General features: G+C 47.5%; 1 protein-coding gene across 2 annotated transcripts in view; it reads right to left on the bottom strand.

Moving 5' to 3' along the window:
• Positions 1 to 15,694, bottom strand: part of LOC138582204 (cyclic AMP-dependent transcription factor ATF-7-like) — a 1,375,782-nt gene that overhangs the window by 782,953 nt on the left and 577,135 nt on the right. For both annotated transcript variants that reach the window (XM_069653279.1, XM_069653280.1), the window contains exon 3: positions 2,981 to 3,077. In XM_069653279.1, coding sequence (XP_069509380.1) covers positions 2,981 to 3,077 — 97 coding nt within the window. The remainder of the gene's footprint in view (positions 1 to 2,980; positions 3,078 to 15,694) is intronic.

Raw genomic sequence — 15,694 nt, 5'->3', positions numbered from 1 at the left:
TGGTGTCGACACCCTCAAGGGCTTTGATAACTCTGCAGGTTTCGGCGATTTCGCCAGACAAAGACAGCGGCCTGGACCTGGCACGTCTCTGGTGAAAACCTGATGCCTTGTCCGAACAGGGCCTCGAAGGCTCCCGATGTTTATCACTGCGTCCACCTGGGCCCGAAGGAACACTAGCATCTGGCCAAGACAGTTCCCCGTCGGCTTCGTCAGAAGGCACAGGCGGAACTGTGCCTTGGGACTGAAATAGCTGCAACATCTGCACCCGGAAAGCATCCCACTCTTCCGGGGTCTACGATTTGGTGGGGCAGGTCACCTTCTTCGAGGAGGCGTCGTCCGAAGAGGATGAGCAAGGCGAACAGTGATGTTGCTGTCTGGACCGCCGCGACAAAGAGGACGAGTGGAACGAACCACTGCAGGAGGTGGCGCGCTTGGACTTCTTCCGACAAGGAGAGTCCCCTCTTGACTTGTTGGTCCAAAGACCAGCTGACTTGGATGTACGGGACTTGGACACCCTTCATACCTTCAATTTCCACTTACGTTCCTGCAAGGCTTTGGTAGTCAACGACTCGCATTTCAAACAGTCATCCGCAGCGTGGCCCTCGCCCAGGTACCACAGACAATACGATGTGGATCCGTGATCGACATTTTGAAGCCTAAGAACCGATATCTCTCGAAGCCAGACCGCGGGGTCGTCGGAGTAGAAGAAGACATAATACGGTCACTTAACAGTAACCAGGAGGCGCGCCAAGTTTTACAAAGCACACACGCTTGCAGAAAAAACTGAACTGAGGCTACGGGTGCTGTGCGTGTTACCTATAACATACGATGACGCAACCCTCAACGGAGGCCTTCGAGGGACAGCGAACCGCCAACATCGACGCACGGCGCCCTCTGCCGAAAAAAATTCTGAAGCAGCACAGCTGTGGACATTACATGTCATAGATGAGGAATATGTTAGGGGAACCAATACATTCGAAAGTGTGCATACCAGTGACCCAATATGGCAGATAATGCTGCTTGGTATGTCAGGCCATCCTTCAACATCCATGTGTGTTTCCAGATAATACCAGAGTGATGCAGAAAAACACAAACTATCAGGAAAACAACAGTACCAGATGTTTTTCTACCTGTGTGAGCAATGGAGAGTAAAATCCGACATGTAGTCTAATGTTAACTCATTCTGTAAGTAAACATATACACACTGCGGTGATCCTGTGTCCCAGGAACAAAGCTTTAAGATTCGTGCACCGAGCTACAATTGAGACACTGCGCAAAAATGCCAGGTATTTTATTTTGTGCCAAAAAGCATGGAGCTGATTTTCAGATGAGTGGTTGGGATGCAAATGATAAAACAATTGAAAATGGACTCGAGGAGACAAAGGGAAGTAGACTGTATAACAGTTAAGTCAGTGCTGGATGGTGATGTTCTGATGGAACATTGTAAACATGTTCCATCAGACAAGGAAACAGGTAGACTATGAGGGATATGATGTCATCCTGTCAGGTTATATGTACGCACTGTAGAAGACAATCAGCTCTAGAATGATCAGCTGGGATAAAAAAAAGGGGATCAGGATGGCACAGAGGAGAAAAGCACCAGAAAGGCAGAGATGCAAGACGAACAAAAGTATGTTGCACACAGTGGAAGAGAGTAAGAGGTGGAGGAATCATAATCCGAGAAAAGGTGTTAGTGTACCTCAAAAGCAACCAGGGTCACTCTCTCAGCAGCCATTGGGTCAAGGTCTGACAAGGAGTTGTTAAAAAAGATAGCATAGTTAAGAGTGTACAACACTTGCCCGCCCACTGCTAGCTCACCAATGCTTCTGAGAGGCAACTAGGCACTGTGCTCACTGCATCCATTGGACCCCAACCTCGGGTGTCACTGGCTCTTGACCTAATTTCCTTCGATCCGGGCGCCGACTCTATGGGCAGTAAGACTAAGGGTAGTTAGCAAAGGTTTCTATGGGTTGCACACTCAACAAAGGGTGGCACCATCACCACCATCCAGGTACTTTCAACTCCTCTACCAAAGCAATGCTAACCGACCTATACAGTAAACTGACAACTAGTGAACCATCAACTCATCTATTTGAACCTACCAGTCTATAATTGTAAAGTTATAATCATCCAGTGAGATTATTTATTGGCTGTAACCAGCCTGGGATTTAATTGTCTGCTTTTAACCAACCCCTCATTTACTCTTTTTAACATAACTGGCCTGTGCTGTACTTTATTGGGCTTAACTAGATTTTGATGGCTTTTTGTACTCATACCCAGCCTGTGAATTAGCATGTTTGTCATTACCCCCCCCCCATGGTACGGAATTGCAGGTCCCACATTAGAGCCCTGTACAACCTGACTGTTCCCAGTACCCCATAATGGCTCATGCTTCCAGTGCTTCACATTTTGTGCGTTCCCAACACCACTGGATTTCAAGAATACAGTTTGTATGTTGCCCTTCATGACTGCTCTCAACATTCACCCCCTTATCCAAGGAAGGGCCATCTGAGACCTATCGAGGCATCATCTTTCTCCCAATCGCCAAGTTCCCCGGCCAATGCACTCAACTGTACATTACTGTAACAATGCATATATGTAAGTGACAGTAAATAATGCCTAACATGTTGTCAATCTGTGCTGTTCCCATTCCATGCTTCCAGTGGTATCTCTCACCTGCACTAGAAAGAATGTGCTTACTATTCTGAAACAACCTTCCTTAGCCCTTAAAAACAATCAAGCAGCTGAAAGGAATTATCTGAGCAACGAAATATCAGCTTTTGATGAAAAAACGAAGAAAGAAAATAAGACTCCTAAACAAAAAAAAAGCCCAATTCCTACAATTAGCTGATGGCAGCCGTGGGGATCTTGGGCTTTTGACTACTGGCAACTTTGTCATGAGGGCTCTTGATCTGCGGACAGCGCACATGAGGTGGGAATAAATCTTATTCTCCTAGAGTGCTAGCGGAGCAGTACGTACCTGCTATGATCACAGAGTCTGTGCGGGCAGGGCCAAACTTCAAGGTCATCTCATGCTTGTGCTTATGAACTGCCAGGTGGTCTTCGTTTGTAAACCTCTGAAATGAAGAAAAGCAGGGAAAGGGAATTAAAACACCGTTTTAAATTTGATCTTGGAATGTTCAGACCTGCATAGAGCTGGCCTTGGCAGTCTGGATAGGAACGGAGACTCGTACATATAACCAATGAGAGGAAACGAGATCATTACGGCATAGTTCCTATACAAACTTCTAAAGGAATTCAATACAAACGGGGGCTGCTAGCAGCCGGTCTACTCTATAGAAACCCTGCGATATGTATGTTTCACCAAGCATGTCAATAACAGTTTAACAAAAAATGCAAACAAAATGCAGTGCCGACTACTTGGAAACCACAGAGGTTACGGAAAAGCCACTCAAATTGCATAGGATAGCCACGAGTGAATGATCACTTTGATCCAGAGTTAACCAAAACAGTCATGTAGAGGCAGGAAGGCGTTAGGAATAGGCAAACTGACTGAAGGGGCTCCCAACATTAAAGCATAGAATAAAGCAAGTCAATATGGTACAGGAGTGACCTACTGTTAAGTGGCCTGTTCCACAATGTTAACTCACAGGGAAGTCATTTTACCAAAATGCCGGGGTAGCGGAAGTGACATCGCATGACCCTTGACCTCTGATGACATCACAGGAAGGGTTGTCATTTGACCCCACCCCAAAGTGACATTACGGGAAGCGATGGAACACGACTGTTTACCCCTTGACAAAACAGGAAGTGGCATCACATAGCATTGTTTCTAAGTGCACTATGAAAAATAATGTTACAATATCTGTTGGGGGCATGGCCCCGGGTCACCGGGCAGGCCCCATACTCATGTCAGGAGCACCCGACGGGGTTCCTTTGTGCGGCGCTCACGCCGCAGATGATGCCGTGGGGATTAGCCCACGCGCTCCAGGTCACTGGAGGCCCACACCAGCACCCAGGCCGGGGTCGTCACAAACAGCCGGGATCTGCAGCATCTTCCAGGGACGGCGTTGCCCAGCAGGGGCACCGTCCTCATGCCGGGCCCCATCCTTGGGCCGTTGGCACGTAGTGTAGCACCAGCATGGTGCTGAACAAGGGGACACCGGAGTCGTAGTTGGTCTGACTGTCGAGCCGGAAGCGGCTCAGAACTTTTATTAAGTTGGTCACATGGGGAACCATGTGACCACAGACCACACACTGGGAAATACCATGTCTCCCTACAGGGGGTGCCATGCAACAATATCACTGTAACGTGATATACATTTCGTACAAGAATGGATCAGCATATGTATCGGCAGAAAAAAAACATGCTATAATTGCAACTTGTGAAAAGCAAAATGCATAGTCAGAAATGGATGCTTATTCTACTCTAAATGCTTTTTGGAGGATTTTGTTTGCGGTGTGAATTTGAGGCGTTTAAGAACAAACGAAATCAGTGACTCACCCCCTAAAATGTGGTTGAAATAATGAGTCTAACCATTATTGTTTAGAATTCCAGAAAGACAAATGATTTGTCATTCCTATTCTTTCTTATTTAGGGTCACTACTCAAAGTGTAACACTTGTGGAACCCCCCTGTTTTTTTTAAAGATGCCTGAACAAGAAAGTCGGCGACTCTAGAAACATGGCATTGGCCACAGCCCAGGAGCTTCAATTAATAAAAGATATACATCTTTTTTGAAGGGGTATCAGGGGAGACCACAAATCTAGCAAGGAAGAACTCAGGAGTTGCAAGTGTGACCCCTAAATGACGTCCCACAGGAGCAAGAAGGGTGGGGCTCTAGTCCATGTAGGTCACAGAAAAACAAACCTTCCCAGCTAAAACTATTGCCAGATTCATAAACTCAGCTGGGTGTGAACCTACGAAAGTGATGGGTGAACGAGTAGTACAGAGCTTAATTAATCTCTGAGCTCAAGAGCTAGTACCCGACACAAACTTGCAGGGTCAACCACTTCCCTAGCAACTAACCTAGGGAAATCTGTGCATCTTGTGCACAACACGCAAACTCGCACCCACATTGCATTAAAAACCGTCCCCAGACTTCAAATCAAGCAATGCTACACCTATAACAGCAATCGACACACCCAGGCTCTAGCAAACGCACACCTACACTGCAAATACAAGGTTTGCTGACTGGATACAATGAAGCTTAGGTTGCTCCAATGCATTATCTGACGTCGAGACCTGCTAAGTTTTCACTCTATCGCAGCCAGGTCCCTGCCGCCATATTTGCATCATTTGCACGGCAAAATGTGCTGTACATGTGTGTACACGGTCTTTTGCCCTGCACTTTTGCACTCCGACATGCAAAGTGAGTAAAAGGTGCCTGGTATGCTTGCATGCCAGGCAGCGTTTACTTTTAATTGTGAGTGCCACTTCCCATGCTGGCATAGCAAGCAGTGTTCACAAAAGTAAACACTGCCTGGCTTGCAAGCATGTCGGGCAGGGTTTAATTGTAATTGTACCCTGCTGCCTGTCATGCTCATCCTTTTGGCTTTGCCAGTGCTCATTTCATATGTGGTAGAGCTGTGCAGTCTTGGACCCCTACTGGGAGAAGGTGATTACATATCCTTCAGACTTGCATGTTGGAAGCTTCCTGCTTATTCCAAATTGTGTCTGTTAGCTGTATTACAAGTAAAGAAGAAAAGTAGAACTGCAGCAATTTGCAGACAAGGGCTAATTTTCTATTTTTTTTTATTGGATTTTATTACAAGGAGGTCACACGTATTGGAAAACAAGACAAAAAGTAAGCATTTCTTTACAGTACATAGTTGAAATTGTTGTGCTCAGATGTCGACTTTCAACATAAACCTCTTAAACTTTCGGACTTCAGTCTATAAGCGATTGCAGTGACCTTATACATTTCAAACTCCCCTACCCCTTCCCCTCTTCCCTCCCACCTCCCCCCAAGACTGGGCTTACATCGCCTGAAGGTTGTGTTGTATTGCATTTGGTTGATTGCGTTCCAAGTTCTAGGGGACCTCCTTTTTGGGGAACATTTCCTTCTGTGTTTACATTATGGACTGGGTCACATTTCAGAGAATGTCATATCACAGTGTCGGTTTCCAAAGATATCACCACCTATTAATGTATTGTTCCTGGCATATATTTGTTGAGAAACTCCATCCATAAAGTATCGCATTGCGTGGACTTCCAGTGTAGGGAAGATGTTATTTTTTCCATGATGCATATATTGGATGCTACATTAACCCATTCTTTCTCGGTCGGGATTGTGGTGGATTTCCTCTTTGTGGCTAACAGGGCCCGTGCGGCTAGTAGCAGCTACATGATCAAGCCTTTGACCCCCCTCCACTCGTCCTCAATTTTTCAAAACCAAACAAGATGAGAAAGGGGTCTGCTATCCTCTGAATCCCATCCAGGTTCCTGATCCACCCCAGTACCTCATCCCAGTATACTTTAATTTGGGGGCAGCCCCACCACATGTGCCAGTAGTCCGCCACGTCTCCACATCCTCGCCAACATAGTGGACTGGACGATTGATACATTTTGGAGAGTCTATGCGGATCATATTGCCACCGATGTAGTAGTTTAATGGCGTGTAGCTTATATTGGCAAGAGATCGAAGTTTTAGGTGCTGCTTAGCACATCCTCCCCCATGTTTCTGGATCAATGTTTTCCCCCATATCTCTTTCCCATTTTAGTTAGAGAGGCTCCATTATTCTATTAGTGTTTTGTATAGGACGGATATCAGTCCCTTCATTTATGTCCTGGAGTTCAATAGTATTTCAAAGGGGGCAAGTTCTCTCAATTTATCTTTCCACTTGGGTCTCATCAGGACACCTTTGATCTGCAAAAAATGGAATGCGGACAATACCCCTATTCCCAAGGCCTCCTCTAGCTCTGGGAGCGTGATGTAAGAGTCCTGTTTCAGGAGCTGTCCTACTCTTTCCAGACCCGCTTCATAGCAAGACTGGAATCTATCTACATTGGGGACGTGATCGTTGATACCTGGGGACTGGACGTCTATCGAGATCCACTGGGGTTCTTTTTGGTTGCAGAGGTGGGGGATGAGTACTTGTAGTTGGGCCGCTTCATAATATTTTCGAATGTCTGGAAGACCCACCCCACCCTTATCTTTGGGTAATGTCAAGTTATTGTATGCAATTCTAGTCTTTTTTCCCTGCCATAGGAACCTTATAATCGCTTTCTTGACTTCCAAGAAGAAGTGTCTGTGCATTTTAATGGGAAGCATTTCGAAGGGGTACAGAAAACGTGGGAGACAGGTCATTTTTATCGCATTGAGGCGTCTTAGCCAGGATAAGGTTAGTTTGTCCGAGCGGGCAAGGTCAATGTGGAAATTTCGAAGGAGCGTTGGGAAATTGGCTTCATACAGGTCTTCTAGTTTCCTCGTGACTTGTATTCCAAAATATTTCAACTTATTATGCCCAATCGGGAAACCTAGAGGGGAGTATCTACCATTGTTCGTTTCTGCAGATCCCTGTAGGGGGGAACAGTATATACTTGGTTTTGTTAACATTGAACCCTGAAATGCAGCTGTATTCCTCCAGCAGGAGCATCGCTCTGGGAATAGACGTGCTCAGATTTGTCACGTGAAGGAGCATATCATCAGCGTACAGTGCCACCTTATACTCAGCCTGCCCCAATCGCATTTCCTCAACCTGGATGTCTTCTCTCATCTTCTGGGCCAGTGGTTCCAGCGAGAGAGCGAAGAGGATGGCTAAAAGAGGGCATCCTTGCCTGGTGCCGCCTCGCTTTAGTTCAAGCCATCTTGAGTATTCCCCCCAATTACAAATACGGAGACCGTGGATGCTGTGTACACCGTCCGAATCCCCTTTCTAAATTTCAACCATATCCCCACTGTGCGCAGGACTGCTGCCAGGAAGTCCCATTCCACCCTGTCAAAGCCCTTTTCAGCATCTAGAGAGAGCAGGGCAGGTTAATTATTCATATCTTGGGAGGCTGCGACCAGGTGGCGAGTTTTCCGCATGGTTTCAGCTCCTTGTCTCCCGATTATGAAACCAACCTGATCAGAGTGGATGAGGTGGGGCATGAGTGTCTCCAGTCTAGCAGCCAATACTATTATGTAGATTTTCGCGTCTACATTGAGTAGAGATATAGGGCGATACGACCTGCATCGTTTGGGGTCTCTGCCTTCTTTGGGAATTACCGTTATGAGTGATTTGACGAGTCAGGAGCTTTTCCTGATTCCAGGATCTCGTTAAATAGTTCGACCAGGAATGGTGTGAGGTGAGTGCTAAAGGCTTTATAGAAGCCGGCTGTGTATCAGTCTTCGCCTGGAGATTTACCTAATTTCAACCTTTTAATCGCTTTCTATATTTTTTCCTCTGTTATGGGAGATTCTAAGTGAGCCGAGTCGGTGTCCCCCACCTTGGGGATATTAATATCAGCAAGGTAGTTTTTTATCCCACTCAGGTCTGGGTCCGCCTCCGAGATATACAACGTTTCATAGTAATCAGTGAAGGCCTCGGGGATGGTGGGTTTACATGACACCTGATCGAGTCTTTCATTGGTTATCTCTATCAACCTGCGCTCTGCTTGCTGTACTTCGAGTCTGGCTGCTAGCAGTGCGTTGGCTTTATCCCCTTTTTCATAAAATGTTTGTTTCAGGTGATGCAGCCTATGCACTATCTGGCCATGTTCTAATAGGCGGAGTTCCTCTCTTCTTTTTCGCCTCCTGAATCTTATCGGGGTCCATCGTATCCTCTACCCTGGCATCCATATCTAGGTGGTTTATTTCCCTTCTGAGTCTATTTTCAATTAGAGAACTTTCTCTTTTCTTTCTGGCGTCCCTCACGAATGAGAACACCTCTACAGGTTGCTTTGGCCGCCTCCCATACACCCTGTTTGGAGACCTCCCCGTTATTGTTGGTTTTAAAATATTCGGCGATCTCCGTTTCCATTTCGGTCTTAAAGACTGAATCTTTCCATAAGGAATCATTGCATCTCCATTTTCCTCCTTTGACTGGTAGGTAATTCCCACTGTGTGTCTGCTATGACCATATCGTGGTCCAACCAAGTAATTGGGGTGATCTGTGTGTGCGTTTTGATGTTGTATAAGTCGTGTGAGAAGTAGATATAATCAATCCGGGTGAAGGTGTTGTGTGGGGCGGAGTAGAAGGTATAACCTCTTGCATCTGGGTGCATCCCACTCCATACATCCATTGCAAATACTTGCATCATTTTTGCAAACTCATTACGTTCCCCTCTCATCCTGTCATCAGAGGTTGTGGTGCTCGCTTTCCGGTCTAGGTCATAATCTGCCCATAAATTGAAGTCCCCCCTAGGATGATGTGCCCTGTGGCTTTGAGCATTATTTTGGGGATAGTTTTGGAGACGAATCTGACCTGGCCCGCATTAGAAGAGTAAATTGTAGCTATCGTCACCCTTACTTTTACAATGATTCCCACTACTAATAGAGCACGACCTTCTGTATCAGACCAGGTTTTGGTGACTTGGAAGTCTATTCCTTTTTTTGATGAGGATTCCCACTCCCCCCCTTTCTCAGCAGTCCAGAGCTCCAGAATTCTATACCAGTGCGTTTCCCCAGGATCGGTCTCTCATCTCCCTTCATGCATTTGGTTTCTTGTATCAGAAGGACATCAATTTTGGCTCTTCGAAATTCCCTCAGTACCAGGGATCTCTTGGTTGGCGAGTTGAACCCTTTAGCATTGAGTACTCCAACCATTAAGGGGTCCCGTTTACCTGGTTCAGCGGAAGTCATCTTTGTGCAGTAGTAGAATATACGAAATATTAGATCGCAACCACCTATATGCTATTTCTTCAGCAAACTTCGGTATGTTCCCCTCATCATCTGTCACCAAAGACTTTGTATTTGTGTTTATCCCAGTCTTGTCCTGTGCCCAATCCTCCCTCTCACCCCCCCACTATCCCTCCCCTCATTTGGCGGCATCCGGTCGAGTCCAGTTAAAGGCACTGGCCCGACAACGAACCACCAGGAGAGACCGTTACCTCACTGTCCCTTGCAAAAATAACGTCAAAATAATATTGAGCCCCTACTTCCTCCCCCCGTTCCGACCTTACATTTTGAAACAAGACGTGGATCACCATGCAGGTCCGAGAACCTTCAGTATTCCTGCGGCCAATTTAGTTCTGGTACGTTGCATCCGTTTAAGTTCACTTGTCCCCTTGTGGGGAGATGTCGCCTCTCCAGCATTTCCTCGATCCTTTCACCCGCTGTCTCTTTGGGCCCTGGATTCGCCATTCTCTTGCTTCCTTCCTTGGTGCTTCTCGGCCCTCCCTTTGACCCTGTGGATCAACCAACTCCAGTATGCACGCCTTTATCTCTTTCTCGGATCTCAATCTGATCCTTGTTCCTTCATGTTCGAAGGAGAGTGCAAAAGCCATCTGTAGTGAATGTCTCGTTCCTTCAGCCAGGTGAGGTTCCACACATTAGCCTGAGTGCTAGCGTCAAGGAGGATAGGTCCTGGTTTATTGATATCTGTGCCCCTCCCAGGGTAATCGCTCCTTGCCTTTTCGAGCACCCTAGTTTTGTCCTGATAACGATGGAATGGCTAGAGGATCGATCTTAGGCCTCCGGGGGCCCCTCCCGCTCGATGGATTCGTTCGGTTTTGGGTTCATCAATCTCATCATCGGCAACCAGGAGCTTTATGATGTCATGGAGCGTTTTTTTGAGGTCCTCCTCCGTTTCACCTTCCCGTTCTGGAATTCCGAAGAAGCGCAGGTTATTCCGCCTCTCACGGTTTTCCAAATCATCCATTTTGAGATTGAAGTCCTCCTCCCTCTGCTCCAGATTGGCGATTCTATGTTCCAGCTGTGTCTTGAGTGTATCTATCGATGCCTGGTTGTTCTCGACTCCATCTAACCTATCTTCAATATTGTCTAGGCGTTGTGCGATTCTGTCTATTTTGCCTCCTATATTGGCCCCCATGTTCTTTAATTCATTAGAAGAGCCGCAATGTCTCCTTTTGTGGTGGCTGATTCGATGTTCGTGGTCTCTTTCATTGCCATGGTGAGATTGTTGGTGCGGGGAGACGCCGGAGCGTAAGCAAAAATGGCAAGCTTTTGTTGTGCACTCATGTAGGTCCGATTACGCTTTGTGAAAGTATCCAGAGGTTCTGGAGTTGTCTGGGGGAGCACGAGAACTGACCGGGTTGTTCCAAGAAGGTAGTGAGGTGGCCGTCGTTGCTGCTGGTAGCGGTTCTGTGCGTGGTAATGGGCCTATTGCTGAGTTTGGGGCGTTGTAAATGGTATCTCTGTGTTATTAAGGGTGGAGTTGTGTTTCTGCACACTTTCCTCGTATGCTTTCAATGGGTTTCTGTACTTCTCGTTAATCTGCGTGATTTCGTGCACTAGGACTGTTTATTCAGGAGGGTGACCTCGGTATCGGGTGGTTTCAGTATGATTCCAGTTAGGCCTGATCGCAAGGGGCTTTCTTTCCTCTTCCAGACTAGTACCCGGGATGTGCAGTGTGCATAGATTGTGTTCAGAGTTCTGTGGGTCAGGCAGGCGTCCCATGGGTGCACTCGCTGTATCTGGTGACGCATGGCCTTGCAGGTACTTAAGAGAATTTGTGCCCTTGGTACCGCAGGGCTTCAGTCTGATTCCAGTTGGGCCTTATCTCGAGAGGCTTTCTTTCCTCTTCCCGACTGGCATCCGGGATGGTGACTGCGCAGAGCTTCAGCCAATGTGCTAGGCAGGGTGCGCAAAGCGAGCATCTGGCATTTGTTTGCTTGTGCGCAGATTTCTGCGGGTCAGGTAGGAGTCCGGTGAGTGCACTCACTGTATCTGGGGGCATGGGCCTTGGGGGTACTCGAGAGGATTGGTGCCCTTGATATCGGGTGGCTTCAGTATGGTTTCTGTTCGGCTTTATCACAAGGGGGTTTCTTTCCTCTGCCAGATCAGTATCCAGGATGTTGACTGCGCAGGGCTTTAACCAGTGTGTTGGGCAGGGTGCGCAAGGCAGACGTCTGCTGTTTACTTGCCTGTATGGAGAGCTTGGTGAGTCAGATAGGCGATCGGTGGGAGCCCTCGCTATATCTTGAGGGGCGTGGTCTTGAAGGTCCTTAAAAGGGTTCAGCGCCTATTATGTGTCTCGTGGATTCCACCGAGTGTCAGTGTGGGCTCAGGAGGATCTGGAGTATCACTGTTTCACGGGAGTGGGCCAGTGCGCAGTACAGCACTTACTTATAGAGTGGGGAGGCCTCCCCTGTGTGTTCTCCATATGCGGTGCTGATTCGATGGTGCATGAGTTTATATTTTCACCGCCGTGATGAACCGGAGGCACCCCGCCAGCGCAGTCGGGGTGCCTGCTGGAGGTGCGTTCTTAAATCGGGGTGGGGGGGGGATGTCCCCGGTCGTTTGATTGCGTTCTGTCTCCTGCTGCGTTGGAGTATTGTGCCCAAAAACTCTTCCTTTCTTGGGGGGGGGGTGACACTGTGTCCACTCTGCATCCGTATGCCTGGGTACTCGGCGGTGTATTACGTGAATGTTTCAGCGTATACTGTGGTTCTCCTCCGTCGTTTGCAGTTAGTCCTTTTATTGTTCTTCATGGGGTGAGCGTTGGGGGACTCGCACCGGTGGACTCTGCAGCGTGTTAAGTGTTTTGGTACGGTGCTCGTCTTCCTGGATTGCCTGCATGTGTTCCCCTCGATTTCGCTGTCGATTGGCGGCAGTTCCGTGGGGCGATTCTTGTGAGCGTACATTCTCTATTATTCCGATGGCGATTAGCATCGTATTTTCTGCTGCCGGTTGGGGGATCCTCACACCGTGTTACGCTCACCTGCTTCCCACAGGGGCGTCGATCGGACCCAGACAGCTGCGGTCTCCACCAACATGAAGCGTAGTGCAGAGAAGACAGTCTGGACTGGCCCGCCTTATCTCGTCTGCTTGACCCATAGAAGTATTCTCCTGCAAGTGGAGAAAGGGATTTAGCCCCGTGGATTTTAGTGATGGTCCCTCCCCACTGTTCTTGTTCTCCCCACTAGTCACCTCCGATATTCCCAATTAGTATCCTCACCTTATGTTTTTAAATGATGATCTCTCCATCCTGCGTGGCATGCAGGGGGGCGTAGATACCAGTTACTTCACTGGTTTGGGGCACTGGAAGAGTTGCAGAGGAATATTGACTCCGGGGTTTATAAAGTTCAAAGAGTTCAATATGTCTGATGTTCACTCTTGCATCCCCTTGTTGAATTGCAGCTAAAAACATTGTCTGGAGGCTGCTGATGGCGTTCAGGTAAGTCTTCATTACCCAACACTGTCCGGTAAAAGTTGCGTGAGTTTAACTTGTTGTTTTCTCTCCCTTTATAGATGCGGCATAAGAAGATGTGGAGTATTGAAGGGTAATGCCTCCGGTGGTAAATCAGATAAGCCTGGTGGTAAAAGGGATTGTATTTGTCGGCTCTCTAGGCTCACCTTGTTATTCATTTTGTTTTCCCCTAGGTATTGGAGTTCGCCGAAGAAAACGATGGAGGCAGCGCCGAGTCGAAAGATGCTGTGGACTGGTGAGTATGGCGCAGCGCTGCAGCTGGCGATGAGACGCGTGCTGAAGTAATGTCCTTTCAGGCTCGCAGTCGTGCTAGATCCAGAATCAGGTAATGAATTAAAATAATGTCCGTAATCTAACCTTTTCTCCTTCCCCTTTTTCTAGGAGCTCCGGATTCGAGGCGGGCGTGGCAGAAGACTGGATGCTGGCTTGCAGGCACGGTGAGCGTTACACTGCAGAATGCAGAATAACGCGAAGCGTGTGTTGCTGGTCGGGCGTGGTTTAAATAGCCTCAAAAGTAGTCCCAGGTAAGAAGTTCCTAGAACCACACCCGAGTAAAAAATAGTCCCTGTAGTAAAATAGTCCCCTCCAGGCTTCAGGTTGGCTTGGATTCATTTGCAGCATGGTCTGCCTGAGGTAAGTAATGACTATGAGCCTGGCACCTTAGGCGCCAGGACTGATTTCTATTATGAGCCTGGCACCTAAGGTGCCAGGACTGAACCCAGATAGCCCCTAGCCGGGGCTGCTGAGGTTTTAATGAATGTCTGGATGCCTGCTTCCGGGGCTGATGGACTTGGTCCAGATGCCCGGGGGTAGGCATCATGACACACCGACTGTGTAGTTTGTAGCTCAGGGGTGGGGCGGGGGGGCTGGTTCAAAAGTGGGGCTCATTCCCTTTTAGGGACCATGTAGAGGAGAGCTCACACGGATAGAGTCATCGTCCGTGCGCCCCCTGGTGGTCGACCCCAAGGGCTAATTTTTAAGTGAAAGGATCATTGCTATGCATTCATTGAAAGGTGTCTGTTACAGCCAGGCATGACACATGGATAATAGATTGCAACAAACTCAGGACACAATGTAACCAGGTACATACAAAGTTTGGGATTCCTTTGTTGACACGTTTAACCAGCCTTCATACCTTTTGCCACCATGAACTTTGAGTGAATTCAATATAAATTTTGATTATTTGAAAATAGACTCAGAACAGGCTTTGTAAGGTCGATAGTTACTTTATTTTTCATGACAACTGTTACAACAGTAGACAAACCGAAGTAGACAAACGGAATGCTAGTGACACAGAAAATATAGTTCAACACCTATATTTTTAAAACCACCAGGTTGGATTTGATGAAAGCATATAAGGGGAGGGGACAGCATACTGTTGGAAACCAAACAGGATGACCTTTCTGCTATGGAATAAGCAAACAGTGAACATGGTTTTATTTCTCCTCCTGCCCAGAGTCATCCTGGGACAAAGTGTTCAATCTCTTTGACATGACCTTCATAAGGGTAATGTTGGCCATAAACACCTACATGTTTTTCATTTCAACTCAAAAAGGGACAGCTATACTGACTGTGCCAGGGTGTGGCGGTAAAACCAGGTGCTGTGTTTGGATGAGGATTGCATACAGGACCCCCACAGGGGCAAGACCCAACCACCATCTAGCCTTGATAAAGAGCCACAGGGTCGAAACATGTGTCGGCTAACCACAATTGGAACCATGAGTCCATACTCTAATTGATGAATAAACATGCACTTAGCACTAAATGCAAAGAGCGTGGAAAATCTACTTTTTCAAAATCAGAAACTGCGAGGTAGCTAGGAAAATCCCACCTATCTACTTATTAGAGGGGGTGGCGGGCGGGCGTATGGAGGAAAGGGGACTATGGTCTAGGAGCAAGGCATTCACTACGGTGAGTAAATCTGTTATACTCCTACGTCCCGTCCCCTTTCCTCTATACTTGTGGGAGATTCCAAAGCACTCCTCACAGGTAATATAGGTGAATGGAAAGTCTTTACAGGACTAGGTTTTAATAACAGCCTGGCCGAATTGGGCATCAGCCCTGGAGCTCAGGTCCAAGCAGCAATGTTTACAAAAAGCTGATGTGGAAGCCCACATAGCCGCCTTGGCAATGGTTTTCCAGGGGACATACTTTTGGAAGGCAACAGCAGCCGCTTTGCCACGTACAAGATGGGCATGAATGCCCATCGGAGGTTGAAGGCCATGACTAGTATATGCTTCTGAAATACAGGAGGCGATCCATGGGGGCCGAGTAGCCGCTGAAGTAGGTTTCCCTTTCGGATCTCCCAATGTAACAAAGAGTTGTGAGAAGCCCCTGAGTTCACTCGTTCTGTCGAGATAGAACTCCAGGGCTCGCCTGACATCTAAATTGTGCAAGACTCTCTCGGCATCTGAGGCCAG

The sequence above is a fragment of the Ambystoma mexicanum genome, chromosome 3q (assembly GCF_040938575.1).
Source record: "Ambystoma mexicanum isolate Mex_15411 chromosome 3q, UKY_AmexF1_1, whole genome shotgun sequence".
In the NCBI taxonomy this organism is placed as follows: domain Eukaryota; kingdom Metazoa; phylum Chordata; class Amphibia; order Caudata; family Ambystomatidae; genus Ambystoma; species Ambystoma mexicanum.
Note: the sequence above shows the minus strand (reverse complement) of the source record. Positions and strands in the feature narration are given on the sequence as shown.